The sequence below is a fragment of the Caloenas nicobarica genome, chromosome Z (genome assembly GCF_036013445.1).
Source record: "Caloenas nicobarica isolate bCalNic1 chromosome Z, bCalNic1.hap1, whole genome shotgun sequence".
Classification (NCBI taxonomy): Eukaryota; Metazoa; Chordata; class Aves; order Columbiformes; family Columbidae; genus Caloenas; species Caloenas nicobarica.
In genome coordinates, this window is record NC_088284.1 from 94,495,075 (window position 1) to 94,511,071 (window position 15,997).

The window sequence follows — 15,997 nt, forward strand, 5'->3', positions numbered from 1 at the left end:
TGAAGGTCTTGAATTATAATTGAAAACAGACTTGCGTTCTGATGTGTGCAATGGCTGCTTGAGGAGAGTGGATGTGATTTATGCATTTTTTAAAATTAGTCTTAGTGATGATTTTTTGTTTGTGTTGTATGATAAACTTTTTTAATGCAAATTGAAAATAATTCATCTAAATGCCACATCTTTAAATTTATCCAGAACCTAGGCTGTCTCCCCTGTTCTTAATGTCAACAGTCTTTTATCTGAAATAAATATTCCTGGCTACCTCTTAAGTACTTTATAAAGTACATAAATTTATAAAATGTTTGTGAATCAGTGAAGTTAGTAACAGATTAACATTTAAACATGTTGAATACTGTGGAGAATAATGTCTCAAACCATGTTTATAAGATTCTCTTTTAATCTTTCCCCTCATACTGATCTAAAATGTGAGCCTCTTTGGCTTGATGAAGCTTGAATACAATTACCTTTTGCGCCTTTTTTTTTTTTCTGGTTCACAGTTGCCATTAGTTTGCACTCAGTCTTTCATGGCTGAAAAAAATAGATATAATATTGCTAAATATCAAGTTAATGCGCTCAGGTAATTTATCTGAATTGCAGTTTGGCACGCTGGGTCTCTATTTCTAAGAGCAAACAATGTTAATACTAATGTCTAAGAAAAATGCTGTCTGTCTTGAAAATTGCATTTCTTTCAAGGACTGGACAGCAGGCTGACAGCAGGGGAAAATACTAGCTACAGAAGTAGATAAGTTTTCCAGAAGAGTGAATGCTCATGAGAGGCTTTTTTTTTTCTTCTGGACGCAGAAGGAAATGAGTCAGGATGTCTTGCATGTATGGTGTTATTGGTGAGTGAGAGAGGAAGAAGTTTTCAGCAAGTGACTCCATAATTCCAGAGAGACAGAAATTCCACTATTAAATAAATGTTCTGATAGCCTGTCTACAAATTTAAGAGCTTGCTCAAACTTTTCTTTGGGTTCTGCAGAACATGTGCAATATTCTGAGGAAAGTCTTAAATTCAGTGTAATGTGCGAGTGCCTTTCACAGGAGACAAACGTCTTTGGAGTCCAGGTTGTCATGCAGATTGGTCTGATGCTGCTGTATTCATGCTTGCATGTTTTCCAGATGACATAGACTTCTTTTCATTTCAGAAATGGAAAATCCTGAATTGGCTGTGAGCAGCTGCAGCACTCATGATGATGGAAGTCTTTGCAGCTACAAACAACATCCCTCAGTATGCCAGGAGGGGCTTCTAGAAGATCAGCTTAGAAGGAAATTAAAATTCTTCTTCATGAACCCATGTGAGAAATTCTGGGCCCGGGGCAGGAAACCTTGGAAATTTGGGATTCAGCTACTCAAAATAGCAATGGTTACTGTTCAGGTGAGTAACTACAGAAGTGGGGACTCTTCCTAGCCTCTGGAAGCCAAATGAGTGCAGGTGACAAATGCTATTCATGGTGTGAGTCAGAAAGAGGGAGAGGACAGACTGAAAAACTTAGTTGCTTATATGTAGCTTAGATCTCAGATGGCATAACTTTCTCCTAAAACTATCTACTGAAAAAATAGTTTTCCTAAGAGCAGAGGTGGAAGGCACCATGCTTAATGGCTCAACTTGACTTTTTACTTGATTTTTTTTCTCTCCTTTTTTTTTTTTTTTTTTTTTTTTCCCCCTCACGGATGGCATCCTTATACATCTGTTTCCCTCAGTACCTTCTGAACTCTGAGTGTGTTTGAGGCAAGGAGCAGTTGCTTGTGTTTCAATATCACATAAGAACTGAAATTGGTAGCTTTTTCATGATATTTGCTTGTGTCTTGCATATGGTACACAAACTCTTGTTTCAAAAAAAAAAAAAACAAAAAAAACAACAGAAATTCTGCCCTACTCTTCCTCTCACTCAACCTTGCACCATAGATTTCATGCGGTATCAGCGCTACAACAATACAAGTATAGAGAAGAATGTTTTCCATGGTTGCATGAATGATGGGATGAATTGCAGAAATAATAGTTTTCCTGCTATACATCTGGCAGCATGTTTGTATCTCTTACCACTTCAATTTTAAAAGTACCACCATCCTCTGATTGTCATCTGTCCCATTTTGTAACTAGAAATAAAATTTGATGGTGGAAGAACATAAATAGGAAAGAAACTAATGCTGATGAGAAAATCTGCCCATAGGTAATTCAGTCTTAGCACTGTTGGTTAGCTGCTGTATTCCCGTGTGCCTAGCACACTGAGCTAGACCACAGACCTTTTTAGTGTCTCTGTAACTGAGTTATCCTTATCAAAACCTACATACCCAGTTTGCATTGTGGCCATAAAACTCATCTGTAGACTACTGATTCAGACTTATCTCTGAGTTTCTTCACAATGCTCCCGACACTAGATTTCAAACAATAGTCACTAAAGAGAATTGTGACCTCCCACAAACAATACATCACATTCTTCTAGAAACATCTTCAGCCTGGATAGTAACTAGCAAGGTTTTGTGCTAACTTTTTGTGAACGGTTGAAATATATTTTTTAACAGCCTCAGAGGCTATCCTGTTACAAGCACAGTTTTGATCAGTCATCCTCAAAGCAACTTTCGCTGAAACCTGAGGGAGAAATGTTTGGTTTTCTGAGTTGTCCTCAATTTGCCTTTTGTATGCTGGAGTAAGGGCTTCAAGGTGGAGCCTGGTTAAGTCCTGTCCTGCCTTTTTGGCTGAGGAACACTGATATTCCCCAGGGCAAGTGATATTAATGTCAGGCTGAACTAGCAAAGCATATTTAACAGTATATAGGTAGCTTGAATTTGAGATGGTATCCTTTTCTTTGCAAAAATGCAATTCCTTGGCCAAGATGCTGGTAAACATGTTAAGGGAACATTCTTGAAACCCATTGTTTCCTGAAGTCAAACTTTCTTTTGACCAGCTGTGAAATGGAGTAGCCTGCACGTAACTGCCCTGTCTACCAGCATGACAAAAGAGTGGCTGTCTGCAGGACAGAATTCCTATGTTAATCCAGAATCCAACTTTGACTTTGAACAGGAAATGTAAATGTCTTTTTCAGCTGGTGATTTTTGGATTAACCAATCAAATGGTGGTTGCCTTCAAAGAAGAGAACACTGTTGCATTCAAACATCTCTTCCTGAAAGGATACATGGACAGAATGGATGATACCTATGCTGTATATACACAAGCAGATGTTTATGACCAGATATTCTTTGCAATAAACCAGGTAAGGATTGTTGCTGCAATGTGTACAATATATATGCTCTTTACCTGGGTACCTTTTCTTCTTCCACCTTCCCTGATGGAGTCTGAAATTCATCTTCTGTGCCAGTTGCTTAAGCGTCGACTCATTTAGGTTTTCTGTCATTGCCAGAGCATTGTACTTGTGGCGACATCCTTAAAAATAACCAGTATACTAATTCTGCACTAAATGCAGTCCTCGAATTTGAGCCAGAGTTCTTGGCAAGTAACAAATTAGGCTTTCTAGTAAGGATTGTAAAGAGGAAAAAAATAACAAGCAAAAAGTATTTAAGTCCAATTCCTGCACTTACTGTTTTTGTCAAATACCTTAAAGTATTCAAGGACTCAGCTGTAGTGCGGTGTAGGTTTCAGAGTTGTTTAGATGCCCTTTTAAGTAAAAAAGATGGGTTTTGGCACAGATCCAAACATTTCTGTTTGGTGGTTTTGGGTTTTTTTGTTTGGTTGGTTTTGTTTGTTTGTTTGGGTTTTTTAGGTTGGTTTGTTTGGTTTTTTTGTTGTGTTGTTCCCCCCACCCCACCCCAGAGAATAACAGTTTTAGTGCCATCTAAGTTGGTTTCTCTGTTCTGAACTTTAGTACTTACAGCTGCCCAACATTTCTGTTGGAAACCATGCTTATGAGAAGAGGGGAGCAGAAGAGACAGCTCTGGCCGTGTGTCAGCAGTTCTACAAGCGAGGAACCATCTGTCCTGGAAACGACACCTTTGATATAGACCCAGAGATTGTGACTGGTGATGAATCTGACCTATCGTATCAGTTCTTTGGGAGGAGGGACCCTGCATTTATGATAAATTCTTAAAAAAAACCCCACAGTACTGTACAGTCCTATCACATGATCTGTATTGAACTTAACTACCAGTTACTTACCAGAAACTGGTAAGAAAACTACTACGTAACTAACCTGTAGCCCTCACCTCCAAGGTAACAGTCTTTTATATCTACTGCCACAAAGCAAGTGATGAATGGTTAGCACTGATAGCTATCTAATACAAGCATTTGGGGCTAATTTCAGGAGCCTTCCCTGTGAATTCATGATGAATAACTTGGCTGGTGTTCAGGGAAGCCCATGTATTTGTCAACTAGCTTCTCAAATGATGCCTCACTTAAGCGTGCTATCTTGTCTGGTGCAGTCAACAGCTCTTTCCAGCCTCGGGAGTGGGAAAGGCAGATTACAGTTACAGAGCATGTTAACCCGTGAGATATTGTTGTGAGTACTTCTCCATTGCAGACTGCTTGTACATCGAGCCAATGACACCATCAGACAACACAACAGTGGGAAAGCACAATTTGAATTTCACTCTGGATTTCCACAGGTGAGGAGGAATCAGCAACTCCTGTATTGTGTTATTCATGCATTTTCCTTGTGAAAAGCTAATCTGAAGCTCTATTGCAGACTGGTGGCGGTGCAGCTCATGTTCAATCTGAAGGCAATCAACCTCCAGACCGTTCGTCACCATGAGCTCCCCGACTGTTACGATTTCACTCTGACGGTACGTGGAAGGATGCCACGTGTCTTTCAGTTCAAAATGATAAACTATTCTTGCTGGTTTACTGTTCTCAGTCAGTGCAGATATTTTCTGAAGAGTGTTGGTCACCAGTGACTGTCCCCAGTGGTGTCTGGATTACTCTGTCATGGCTTAGCGTACCCTGTAAATAACCACCAGTTATGACTGTGGGAGGTTCAGCTTTGAGTGTTCATGATGGGGTCCTGAAACACTTGCTTGGCATATGGCCTTTTGTACTCTAATCCATCTGACATATAACAAAAGCACAAACCTCTTTTATTTAGAAAGATGCTTCTAGGAAAGGTTGTTTTCAGATCATAGAGGAATGAGGCTGTAGTTAAAATAATTTCACCTAGTATCTAGTTGATCAAGCAATTTGTGGCAAATACATGGTTCACTAGGTTTGTCTTTCACTTTGACAACATTAATTTGAATGGAGTTACTTTAAGCTTAAACAGGTTTTGTAATTTCTCCCCTAAAAGAATTATTCCGAATCATTATGCAAGCTTAGCAATACAGTGTGCTACATATGTAATGGTTTAACTTTAAAAAGATATGCACTTTTTTCTTTTTTCTTCTTTTTTCTTTTTTCTTTTTTTTCTTTTTTCTTTTCTTTTTTCTTTTTTTTTCTTTTTTTCTTTTCTTTTTTCTTTTTTTTTTCTTTTTTTTCTTTTCTTTTTCTTTTTTTTTGTTAATACAGATAGTGTTTGATAACAAAGCACATAGTGGAAGAATTAAAATAAGTCTAGACAACAACATAGCAATCAGGGAATGTAAAGACTGGCATGTTTCTGGATCAAGTAAGTGACATAAATGTGTTCAAGTCTTCATGCTAAACTTTTGTGACACTAGCACAATGTTTGTTAACCTTTTTATTAATTAAAAGATGAGGCACTATTGACATACATTCTCTAGTGGATGCGCTCTAAATCCTGATTTTCTTCAGAAATCAACCTCTGATCTGAAATCCTGGGAACCCAGACACACCATCACTTTCTTTAGCAGTTCTCAAACCTTGCACCATTGATACTGTCAAACTGAATTTTTTCCACACCTCACTGTGCATCCTTCTGGCTTTGGCTACTGAGCTTAGGCTGCTCATTGCTTAAGGTAGAGCTGTGAACTGTTCTTCTAGCAACGGGCAACAGAAGGACACATGACAGTGGTGGAAAGTTGAAACTGATTCACTCTTCTTTCAGGACTTTGTGCCAGGAAAAACAAGGAAACACTGTTGCTAAGGCTTGCTAGAGTGGAGTGGCTAGAAACACTTATTACTGCTGCTTAAATGTTGTTCGGTGTGTATTTGGTTGTAACCGAGAGGTACAGTATGGTTACATAATCTGTCTTAAATAGTTACTTACAAGAGCACCCTTTGTTGGCAGTTTTTGGGTCTGGTCAAAACATTGTATGAAGTATTTTTGACTAGAGGAAATAATCTCTTCAAAATAAGAAGTTTTCTGGGACTCTAAATTCCACTTATTTTTATTTTTTTTTTTTTCTGAAGTAAGCAATAGGATGAATCAGCTCAATTTTTCTACTTGGCCACTTTCCCCTTTGCTATGCCTATGTTAGGAAATGAAGAGCTGGTAGTGAAAAAAAGGTTGGTTTTGGTTTTGGTTTGGTTTTTTAAGATCCAGATTGGAATTAATTTTAGGAAATTTAATGAAATGCATCACAGAGTACAAAACACACCACTTAGGCAAACACATATTCCACTACCGACTAGCTTTGCTAGCCGCTGTGTTATAAATGCACACCAGATGGCATGCTACCTATAAGAGATTGCTAGTGCAGCAGTACAAGAAGGTTTTGGTACCAGGCTTCTGTAACAATCCACATTTGATATCTATGGAGTTTGCCTCTATAACAATTTTCAAGATCATTTCCTGGAGCACCCTGTGTTATTTTCTGAAAGCTAAGCAAAAATACAAAGGTAATGATTGCAATTAGACAATAACAAGTTGTTGCTGTTCTGGACTGCGCTGCAAACCCCACCTTAAATGACAACAGTGCATGCGTTAGTGGCTTTGGTATAAGTAAGAAATAGGTGGGCTTTTTCTGAGTAGTGCAGTTTGTGAAGTCAACTAGAACTTCAGTATCCCATTTTGGAGAATTATTGCATGTTCTTGGAAAATTTAGCACTAATTTGTTTCAATCTTTTTCTCAAACAATAACATTCAGCATTAAAAATCTAATCCTTATGTTGTCTCATCTAGTTTCAGTGAGTATGATGGGTATAAATCAGCCTGCATGATGGGTATAAAAACCAAAAATAGGTCTAGTGGTAGATTTGGTGTGAAATTTGACTTTAGTTGATCAAGAATGTGAATTTTAGTAACATAAGAGACAGAGAACTCATGTCTAGCTCAACGTTTGTCTTGGCTAGCTGCAAATTATCTGCACTGCTCTAGGACAGGAAACCTACCTGATAGTCAATTAATGGTCTGGAAGAGATGATACATACTGTGAAGTTCCCTTTTTTTTTTTTTTTTTTTTGACAAATTCTGTCTCTCTAAAGGCCATTCCAGTGCTTGTAAAATAGACAACTTCCACCTCTAACTCTGCAGGGCTGTGAGAAGCACTCATACTCTAGTAAATTTTTGATGTGGTATCAACCTTCCTAAATTAACTGAAGTGGCACCTGCAATGCAGATGCATTTGTGTCTCTCATGAAAATGTCAGATAAACTTTAGTGGGAAAAATGCTGAGATTTTTCTTAATTCAGTTGTATAAACATAGTTAACATCAAAACTTGATTCTTATTTCAGTACTCAAGATGGTCAACAAGATGAAATGCATTTGGTTATAAACATGTACATTTCTGTTCTTGCAGTACAGAAGAACACTCATTACATGATGATCTTCGATGCTTTTGTTATATTGACTTGTCTGGCCTCATTGATCCTTTGCACACGATCAGTGGTTAAAGGAATTTGGCTCCAAAGGGTGGGTACAATTCTTTCCTTGGAAAGCCTTCACATCTTGTGTTAGTCTGATTCACTTTTTTCTTTCCTTCTTTCCCCTAGGAATTTGTAAGCTTTTTCCTATATTATTATAAGAAAGAAGTATCTTTCAGTGATCAAATGGAATTTGTCAATGGATGGTACATCCTGATTGTCATCAGCGATGTCTTAACTATTGTTGGATCAACTCTGAAGATGGAGATACAAGCCAAGGTAAGCTTCTTACACTGTCAGGTGGAAGAAAAACTGATTGTTCTGTCTCAGGTAGGTTTAAATCTCTCAGAGGACTTTACTCTGGCTATACTTGATTCTCAGTAGCATTAAATTTTAAAATGCTACCTTCTCCTCTGGAATTATAACTGAGATGTGTTGTTTTCAGTTGTGAGATTTAAAAACTCCAAATATCACTAGATATTATAGTTTTAATTATCTTTGCTCCTTTGTGACTCCAAGGAATAAAATGAACTTCATCTCAGAAATTTTAAGACTGTTGACCTCCTCTTTTCCCCATGTAGGACAGGTTATATTTGCTTATTTGATGGCTTTTAAAAAAATTAGCATTTAACTTCCTGTTCCCCATTTAACAAGTGTTTAACTAGCACAGAGACTCTTGCCTTAAATATCACATTGCTGCTTTCCCAGCCTCTGGTTTCCAGTCTGTACATAACAGTGTGCCACAGCCAGGTAGAACCTTCAATTTCTAAAATAAACTTAACATAGGGGGGAAAAAAACCCCCACCAACATATTATGTACAGCCAGAGCTAGGGAAGAAAATTATTACAATATGCTATCCCAAAGCACTCTAATATTCAGATAATGTAGCAAATCCGTAGCAGACTTTGCAGTGTGGCATTGCAACACAACAGACTTCGGACAGTAGTGATGAAAGGATGGGTCTGAAATCCATGTGGTGACAGCTTGACTATCATAAACACCCTGTACAAATTGCCCTATCTTACCTTAGGAACTACAAACTCGGTTCTTAGGAGTAGAAAGAAGCTATGAGGAAACTGGCTAAGATAAGATATAATTCCACCTGCTTTGGGAGAAGCGAAGACAAGAACAAGATTGGAGTAAGATTTTTGCATTTGGGATTCCAGTATCTTAAATATATAAATACACCTATTTATATATGTTTATTTTTCTAAAAGTGTGTTTTATTGAAACTCTTGTCTACAGGTACATTTCACTTCATTTTGCAAGCCTTGTGGACCATAATAACAAGATCTTTTTTCGTGTTACTGTTTGAAAGTTAATGGCTGAATACCAAGTTCACGTTCAAGTAGCCTATATTTGTTTTTCGTCAGGCTGGAAATGAATTATGCTAATATAAAAGATTAGCCAACCCCTAGAGGAATAAAAACAGAAAATAGTCAAACTTCTTAAGTAAGCTGTCATGATCCATTTCAGAGTAGAGCTGCAGTTCAGGGAACAGGGTATATGCTAACTTGGTTGAAAATAGGTCAGTGTGCGTAGGTGGAAAAAAAACCACAGTGCAGTGCTAATAAAATATAAATGAAGTTCTGGTTAGAATTAATTAGAAGCTAGTTAGTCGTCTTGATAATTTTCTACACCTCACAGTCCCCAGCTGGCTAACAAGATCTTCTTTAGCACTGACCTGAGCTCTGCTGACAAGTCATGCTGTTTTTTAAAAACTGCTTTGCCTATGTGCTGGAAGAACCTTCTTTGCTCTGCAGTTCTAAAGTCACATCTACGCTTTCTGTGGGGATGCAGTGGAGAGATTCCCAAGCTCCTCTGGGGAATCTGTTGATGCAGATTCCAGCAGCAGTCGCTGCAGATTTGGAAGCAGCACAGGGCATGTTTGCAGAGCCGCTCTGCAAGTTCTGCTGCGCCAGGTGCAGGGGCTCTCTGCTCTGTACCAGCAGCGCTGCTGCGCTCTTGGCCTTGCAAATGAAGCTTGTCTTGTCAGGATCTGTTTTACAAACAACCATACATAAAGGCCTGTGAAAGGAGTTACACTTGAAAGTGACCTTGCTCTGTGGTGGGACTTGTGCTCTCTAATGCACATTGCCCCAAGCTAACTTTTAATGGGAGAGATTGCCAAGGAAAACAAGGTTTCTTAGCAGATCTTTGTAGTAACGAGAGTCACAGTTGGAACCTATCAGTTGTTATAATACTTGATTATTTTTTCCTTTATTTTTCTTCTTTTTTTTTTTTTAGAGTCTGACAAGTTATGATGTCTGTAGCATACTCCTAGGGACATCCACTATGCTTGTGTGGCTTGGAGTCATTCGCTACCTAGGTTTCTTTCAGAAGTATAATGTAAGGATTTCCTGGGATCTTTGTGCTGTTGGTATTTATTCTGTTTGTTGCTATAAGAGCACTGGAAGAAATGCCTGCTTGAATTCTAACTGTTTGCATTGCTTTGTGCAGCTTCTCATCCTAACACTGCGAGCAGCATTACCCAATGTGATGAGGTTCTGCTGTTGTGCTGCTATGATCTACCTGGGCTATTGTTTCTGTGGATGGATTGTACTGGGACCATACCATGTGAAGGTAATATACTTAACACACAAAAAAGACAACTTGAGTAACAGAATGGATTCCAAACAAATAAGAGATTACTACTGTTGACTTTTAAGTTTCCATGTCAAGATTTCCCTTAATATAAAAATAGTGCATCTTCAACATGACACTACTCTGTTTGAGGAGTCTGACTTGCATGACTCAGTCAGACTTTCCTCAAGTTATGAAAGCTCTGAGTCAGAAGTAGAAGCTGCTGTGACTCCCAATCACATGCTGGTATTTTGAGAAATAATTTTCATCTTGCAGAACACCAGTGTCAGGCTTATTTATCCTTATTTCTTTTAAAAGTGATATTGGCTTATCTGAATTGAATGTGTATGTGTATAGGAGGTGACAAACTTTGCTCATTCCTCAAATGTTTTACTGTTTGCACCTTGTCATATCCTGGGTGCACAAAGAGATCTGAGGCAGCCAGTCATCAGCTGTGTATCATCTTCGAGTTATGTACAGTCTCGGATCCAAATAAAGTGGCGATGGACGTGCTTGTCTTCCCTCCTCTCTAGTTTCGCTCTCTGAACATGGTTTCTGAATGCCTTTTTTCATTGATCAATGGAGATGACATGTTTGCCACCTTTGCAAAAATGCAGCAGAAAAGTTACCTGGTTTGGTTATTCAGTAGAATCTACCTCTACTCCTTCATCAGTCTGTTCATCTATATGGTGCTGAGTCTCTTCATTGCACTCATTACAGACACGTATGAAACTGTCAAGGTAAGCATGGACTCTTATTCTTTGTTTGGAATAAAAATGCAAGATTGGTGCTATCAAGACTCTCTTCTCCCTCAATATTTCGAATTGCACTGCAGGCTAATTTAAGGAATAAACGTAATGGCCACTTTTGACAGTGCAGAGCGATGACAAAAGGTTTTTAATCCCTCTCTACTTCAGTTTTCTTATAAGCCAGATTTCCTGCTCTAATGGAAGTGAAATATCTACCAAAAAGCAGTAATTTCGTATTTGGTTATGTGAATCTTCTAATTTCAGACTTGAGCAAAGTCTGAAAAGTGCTCCGGGGAGGTTTTTGGTTATTGTACATTTTAGTCTTGTTAAATGTTTAACTAAATATAAATTTTTAGCACTACCAGCAAGATGGCTTTCCAGAGACAGAACTTCAGAAATTTATATCACAGTGCAAAGACTTACCAAACTCCGGCAGGTACAGGTTGGAGGAGGAAAGCTCTGCATCTCTCTTCTGTTGTTGTAATGGTACGTACCCACAATAAAGTTATAACTTAAGGTATATGCAAAAGCAACACACCATAAAATGTCCTTGGAATAATGTTTATGAAGAGTACTTAAATTTTGGGGGATGGACGGGAGAAAAAACCTCACAGAAATCCCAAACTATTTCTAATGCTCTAGAAATGAGCACTTTAGCAAATGTCTGCAGTAAACAAAGTCTTTAGGAGAGGTGAGGGAACTTTTAATTTAAGAATCACTTAACATATGAAAAATAATACTGAAAGTTAGGTAATATATACAGTAACTTGGGAATGCTGTATGTGTAATGTGCAAGCATTAACATTTCCTGTACTCGCTGCAATAGGCAGGACTTACAGAACTCATTCACTCTCATCCACCTTTTAATGATACCTTGGGCAGTAAGGTCTCCTAACTTAAATCGTAGCAGGCCTGAAACCTAGGGAGAAAGTCAGCTTGCCAAGGTTTTAAGACAGCACACAGCTGAAGATACACTGCTTGGAAAAGCATTGCTTAACTTCCACCATGGAGAGCTTAATGCTTCAGGTAGTTGAAGTTTTGTTTCTTCAGGAATACTGATTGCAGGATACGTGGTTTATATTTAACCTGGCTGGCAGCAGCTCTGAGCCTTGTTTGCTGAACGGTCACTTGGTAGGGGAGCCTTAAAATATTTGCAGCTTGATTAAAACCATCAAACGCATTTGCAGCACCTTGGTATTGGGATTTTCTGGTGTGCTATATTGTTATATGCCAGACAGAATATATTTCTGAGTGGGGGGAGACAGGGACACATTCTGGAGCAGGGAGACAACAGAGCCTGCAGTGGGTCAGTCCAGAGCAAGAGCCAATGTTCTGACCCAGCACCTGGCTGGGGATGGAAGTGTGGGATGCAGCAGAGCAGGGCAGTTTGCTCCTGGGTAAAGGGCACCGACATGTTAATATTTCCTTTCCTCCACACACCTCTCAGTTTAACTAGGCAAGAAACCCAACGTGAGGCAGGATGGGGTGGGGATGCAATACTTTTCCCACTGACTGTGAGGCATGGATTGGGGCTCCAGAAGAGCACCTGAAAGGGAAAACTTGGCTACTCTCAAGCAACTTGTTCTTCTGGAGTATTGGGCAGTCAGCAGCATCCTGGACTTGAACAGAGCTGTAGGCATTTAAGTGCCCCATTTGAGAGCCTGGTTTCCTAAATGGATTACCTACTCTTTAATGATTTTATCCTGGTGCCAAATGTCTTGATCCACGTGGATGCCTCATATTACGCATGTTAGTGTTACAAATGGATTTTTTGTTTGTTCGTGGGTTGTTTGTTTGTTTGTTTGTGGGTGGGGTTTTGGTGGTTGGTTTGTTTGTTTGTTTTTGATTTTGTTTTTGTTTTTTAATCTGAAAATGGTGTGTTTCTTTCTCTGGAAGCTAGACCAGCGACTGACGTTGCAGTTGCCTGTAAATACTGGACATTGTTCCATTAGCTCTGTACTGTGTCTTTCTGGTTTTACTTTGAAATAAATGATCTGTAGGAAGAAATAAAAGTATCTCAAGTGGGATATTGCATTATCTGTTCTATGGCTTCCACTCCTTAAATAATCATATGGTCCTACAGGACACACAAGTCTTCTCTTAATTCTTTCGCTTTCAAAATCTTTTATGGTGGTTAATAGCAGTTTCTTATCAGTGTATGTCAAATTAGTAATTAAATAGTTCAGATACATTTTTAAGGTTCCCTGTACAATGAAACTATTATTCCGATGCATGCACCTGACAACTTTTTCCCCCTCTCTTGTACAGGTTGTAGTGAACATACTTAATGCATTGTGGAAGTATATCATGGAGGCTTTAAAGGAGCACACATTGCAAGAAATGGACAGTAGAGCCAGTGGAAAACCTTATACCTAAAGCCTGAATTTGCTTTTCTCAAAAAACAGTGTAAGCCTGTGGCAAGAAGCTTATCACAAATTTACAGTCTCTCTGATTAGGTCCTCTCACTGGTAGTTCAGGGGCTTTGGGAGTTTTTTTTTTAGTTTTTTTACTAGCTTTATTCTATTTGTTTCTTCAGTTAAATTGTGCTAGAATGAAAAGTACAATTAAAACCTGTCTGTGTTCAGAGACTTGGCTAGATTATGCAAGTAGACTAGAAATGCAGTCACTTTCACCTATAAGTAGAAATAGTGCTGGACAACGGCAACTTTGAACACCAGCATAGCCCTCAGTGCTGCAAGCACTATCGAGCTGTGCTGACCCATGACTGAGTGAACGAAAGCTCCCTCTAGAGCCCTCAGCATTTTTTTGTTTGTCTACGCTCATAGTAAAAATAAACTAAAATTATTAAATTGGGTGTAATTTGTTTCTGGAGGCATTACAATGAATTGATGCACAAGCCATTCAAATGTGGCCGAAAGCATAAACTAAGTATTTCTGTCAACATAAGTACCACTTGATGTAAGTGGAAGTCTTTTCTCAGAGAGGCCAGGGATACGCCAGGCCAGAACTGAAGTTTGATGGATGAGCTAAGTGGAGAAATGTAGGTGTTCTCCTATATCCAGCATTGAATAGGATCAGTTACAGTCTTCAGCCTCACAGTGTGCTGACCTTATGTTTTTGAAGGAGAAGTCAGACAAAAGCACTTTCAAAATATCTATTTTTTTTAATTTGAAATCTTCTTCTTTATGTGTCTGTGAACCTGTCTGTAAACTAAGTTAAACACACATAAGATATGTCTCTGAGAGTCATATCTCTCCACGCTTTATGAACTGGATGTTTCTTACCAGCCTAATAACCACGTAGTGCCAGTGCCTGTCTGAAACGTCAGATCTTATAAAAATTCAATTTTTTCAACTTAGTTTATATACTTTGTTGATTGTGATACCGTTTAATGGATGCCTTAGTTTCTATAGCCTATTCACTCTGAGACTGGAATAGAAAACCAAAGGGAAGCATGTTTTAGATAATTTGCATTTGTGAGCAACATTCCTGTAGCTGCGCGTGACAGTGTATAATGCTGTGCACCAAGGTGGAGGACACTAAACATGTTCTGTCTGAATGTTTACACTTTGTAAATGTGCTACAATAAACACTTCCAGCTGCAGTAAGTATTGGGTGTGTCAATACTCATCTAAAGGGTAAATATGTTGCCAAGTTAATATAGGAGGTTGGGTTTTTTTATAGCAATATGCGATTTCTGGCAGGAAACAGTGTATGGAGTGTGTGAACTTGCATTTCCTGTAGTCAAGACAGTTCCTGTGGACCCGGGTGAGGGCCTGTTCCCACTTTGATCCTGTTTAACAGCATTTCAGAGTTTGCCATAGAAACAAGTAAGCAAGTATTAAACCTTCCACTAAAAATGCTTCTGTACATAACATTAAGTTTAAATTCAACAAAGGCAAGCCAAATGCAAGGTGTGGGCAGATTTTTCACAGTATCTGAAATTTTCCTGTATTGAGGTCCTTGTCTTCCAACGGTCACCTAAGATTGAAGGCTTTTGAAGTTTTTCAAGGATAATCAAGGCAAATATTTAAGTGACCATGTTTTCTGTTGACACAATTAACTCCTTATGGATTTCGACAACACACACTATGCAATGTGCGTATCGCTATTGTGTAAAATAGTTTGTGCAAGGAATTCTGACAAGGATGGCGAGCACTGAAATGCAGGAGGCTGGCTTCTTAGCCTCTATTAAAATAGCGTTTTCATAGAGTTAAGAGAAAGCCAAGATTAACAATTTTCTCAAAATGTGGGTGCATTTTGTAAGCAGCTATAGAATACTTTGTTTGCCAATACAGTTACACAGTAAATAATAGCCTGATTTCATTCAGAAGCGGGGCAAAGCATATGCTTCATCACTCTTAACTTATGAAATTGGCACCAAATTTCAAGAAAAATTGACAAAGCTCTAAAATGTCAAATTCTTATGAAGTTTTATAGAAGCAGAGAGAAATGATGTTAATAGAAGCCTGCAGTATGAGCACGAGGCATGGAAAACTACAGTGGGTGACCACAAAGCAAGAAAAGATATTGTATACAGATTTGTCCAATTCCTACTAGGAGAAATCTTCCACTGAAGACTGGTTTCTGTTGCCTGAAGAGCAAACTTCTCTGTGAAGCTTGTTTTGCAGTGAAATCCCTGTTAGAGTTTTTAAGTAATGAGGTGTTCTTGTGCTACAGGTAAAAAGTCAACCAACTGAGACAGAAATTCAGTGAAAACCACGGCCTGCTGGACTACACAGCTTTTAATTCAGCATTGCTGGCAGTTGTGTGGGCTTGGGGAGGAAACGGTTGATGAAAGGCAACTTGCCTTTGAACAGTAATGGGCACGGTCACAGTGTGAAGCTGGGGGAAGGGCTATCTTAAGTTAGGAGATGGACATGTAAAGCAAAGGATAGGAGGGGGTGGGAGGAAAAGAAGGGACAACTGCTTATAAAGCTGGCAGAGTAACAATTGAATTTCTCTGGCCAGGAGTGCTGTTACATCGGGAAAAGAACAACAGTACCCTGACAAGTTACTGGCTTACACCTGCTCAAAATGTCCAGCTCTGACTGGAA

The 15,997-nt window shown here is 38.8% G+C and overlaps 1 protein-coding gene across 1 annotated transcript; it reads left to right on the forward strand.

Moving 5' to 3' along the window:
* The first annotated feature begins 1,132 nt into the window (after positions 1-1,132).
* MCOLN3 (mucolipin TRP cation channel 3) lies at positions 1,133-13,914 on the forward strand. The gene is made up of 13 exons (XM_065656133.1): positions 1,133-1,375; positions 3,045-3,212; positions 3,822-3,975; positions 4,473-4,557; positions 4,638-4,734; positions 5,450-5,549; positions 7,583-7,695; positions 7,776-7,925; positions 9,895-9,996; positions 10,108-10,230; positions 10,764-10,970; positions 11,336-11,465; positions 13,248-13,914. The coding sequence occupies exons 1-13, from the start codon at positions 1,148-1,150 to the stop codon at positions 13,265-13,267; spliced, it is 1,677 nt and encodes a 558-aa protein (XP_065512205.1). The 5' UTR covers positions 1,133-1,147; the 3' UTR covers positions 13,268-13,914.
* Positions 13,915-15,997: the final 2,083 nt, after the last annotated feature.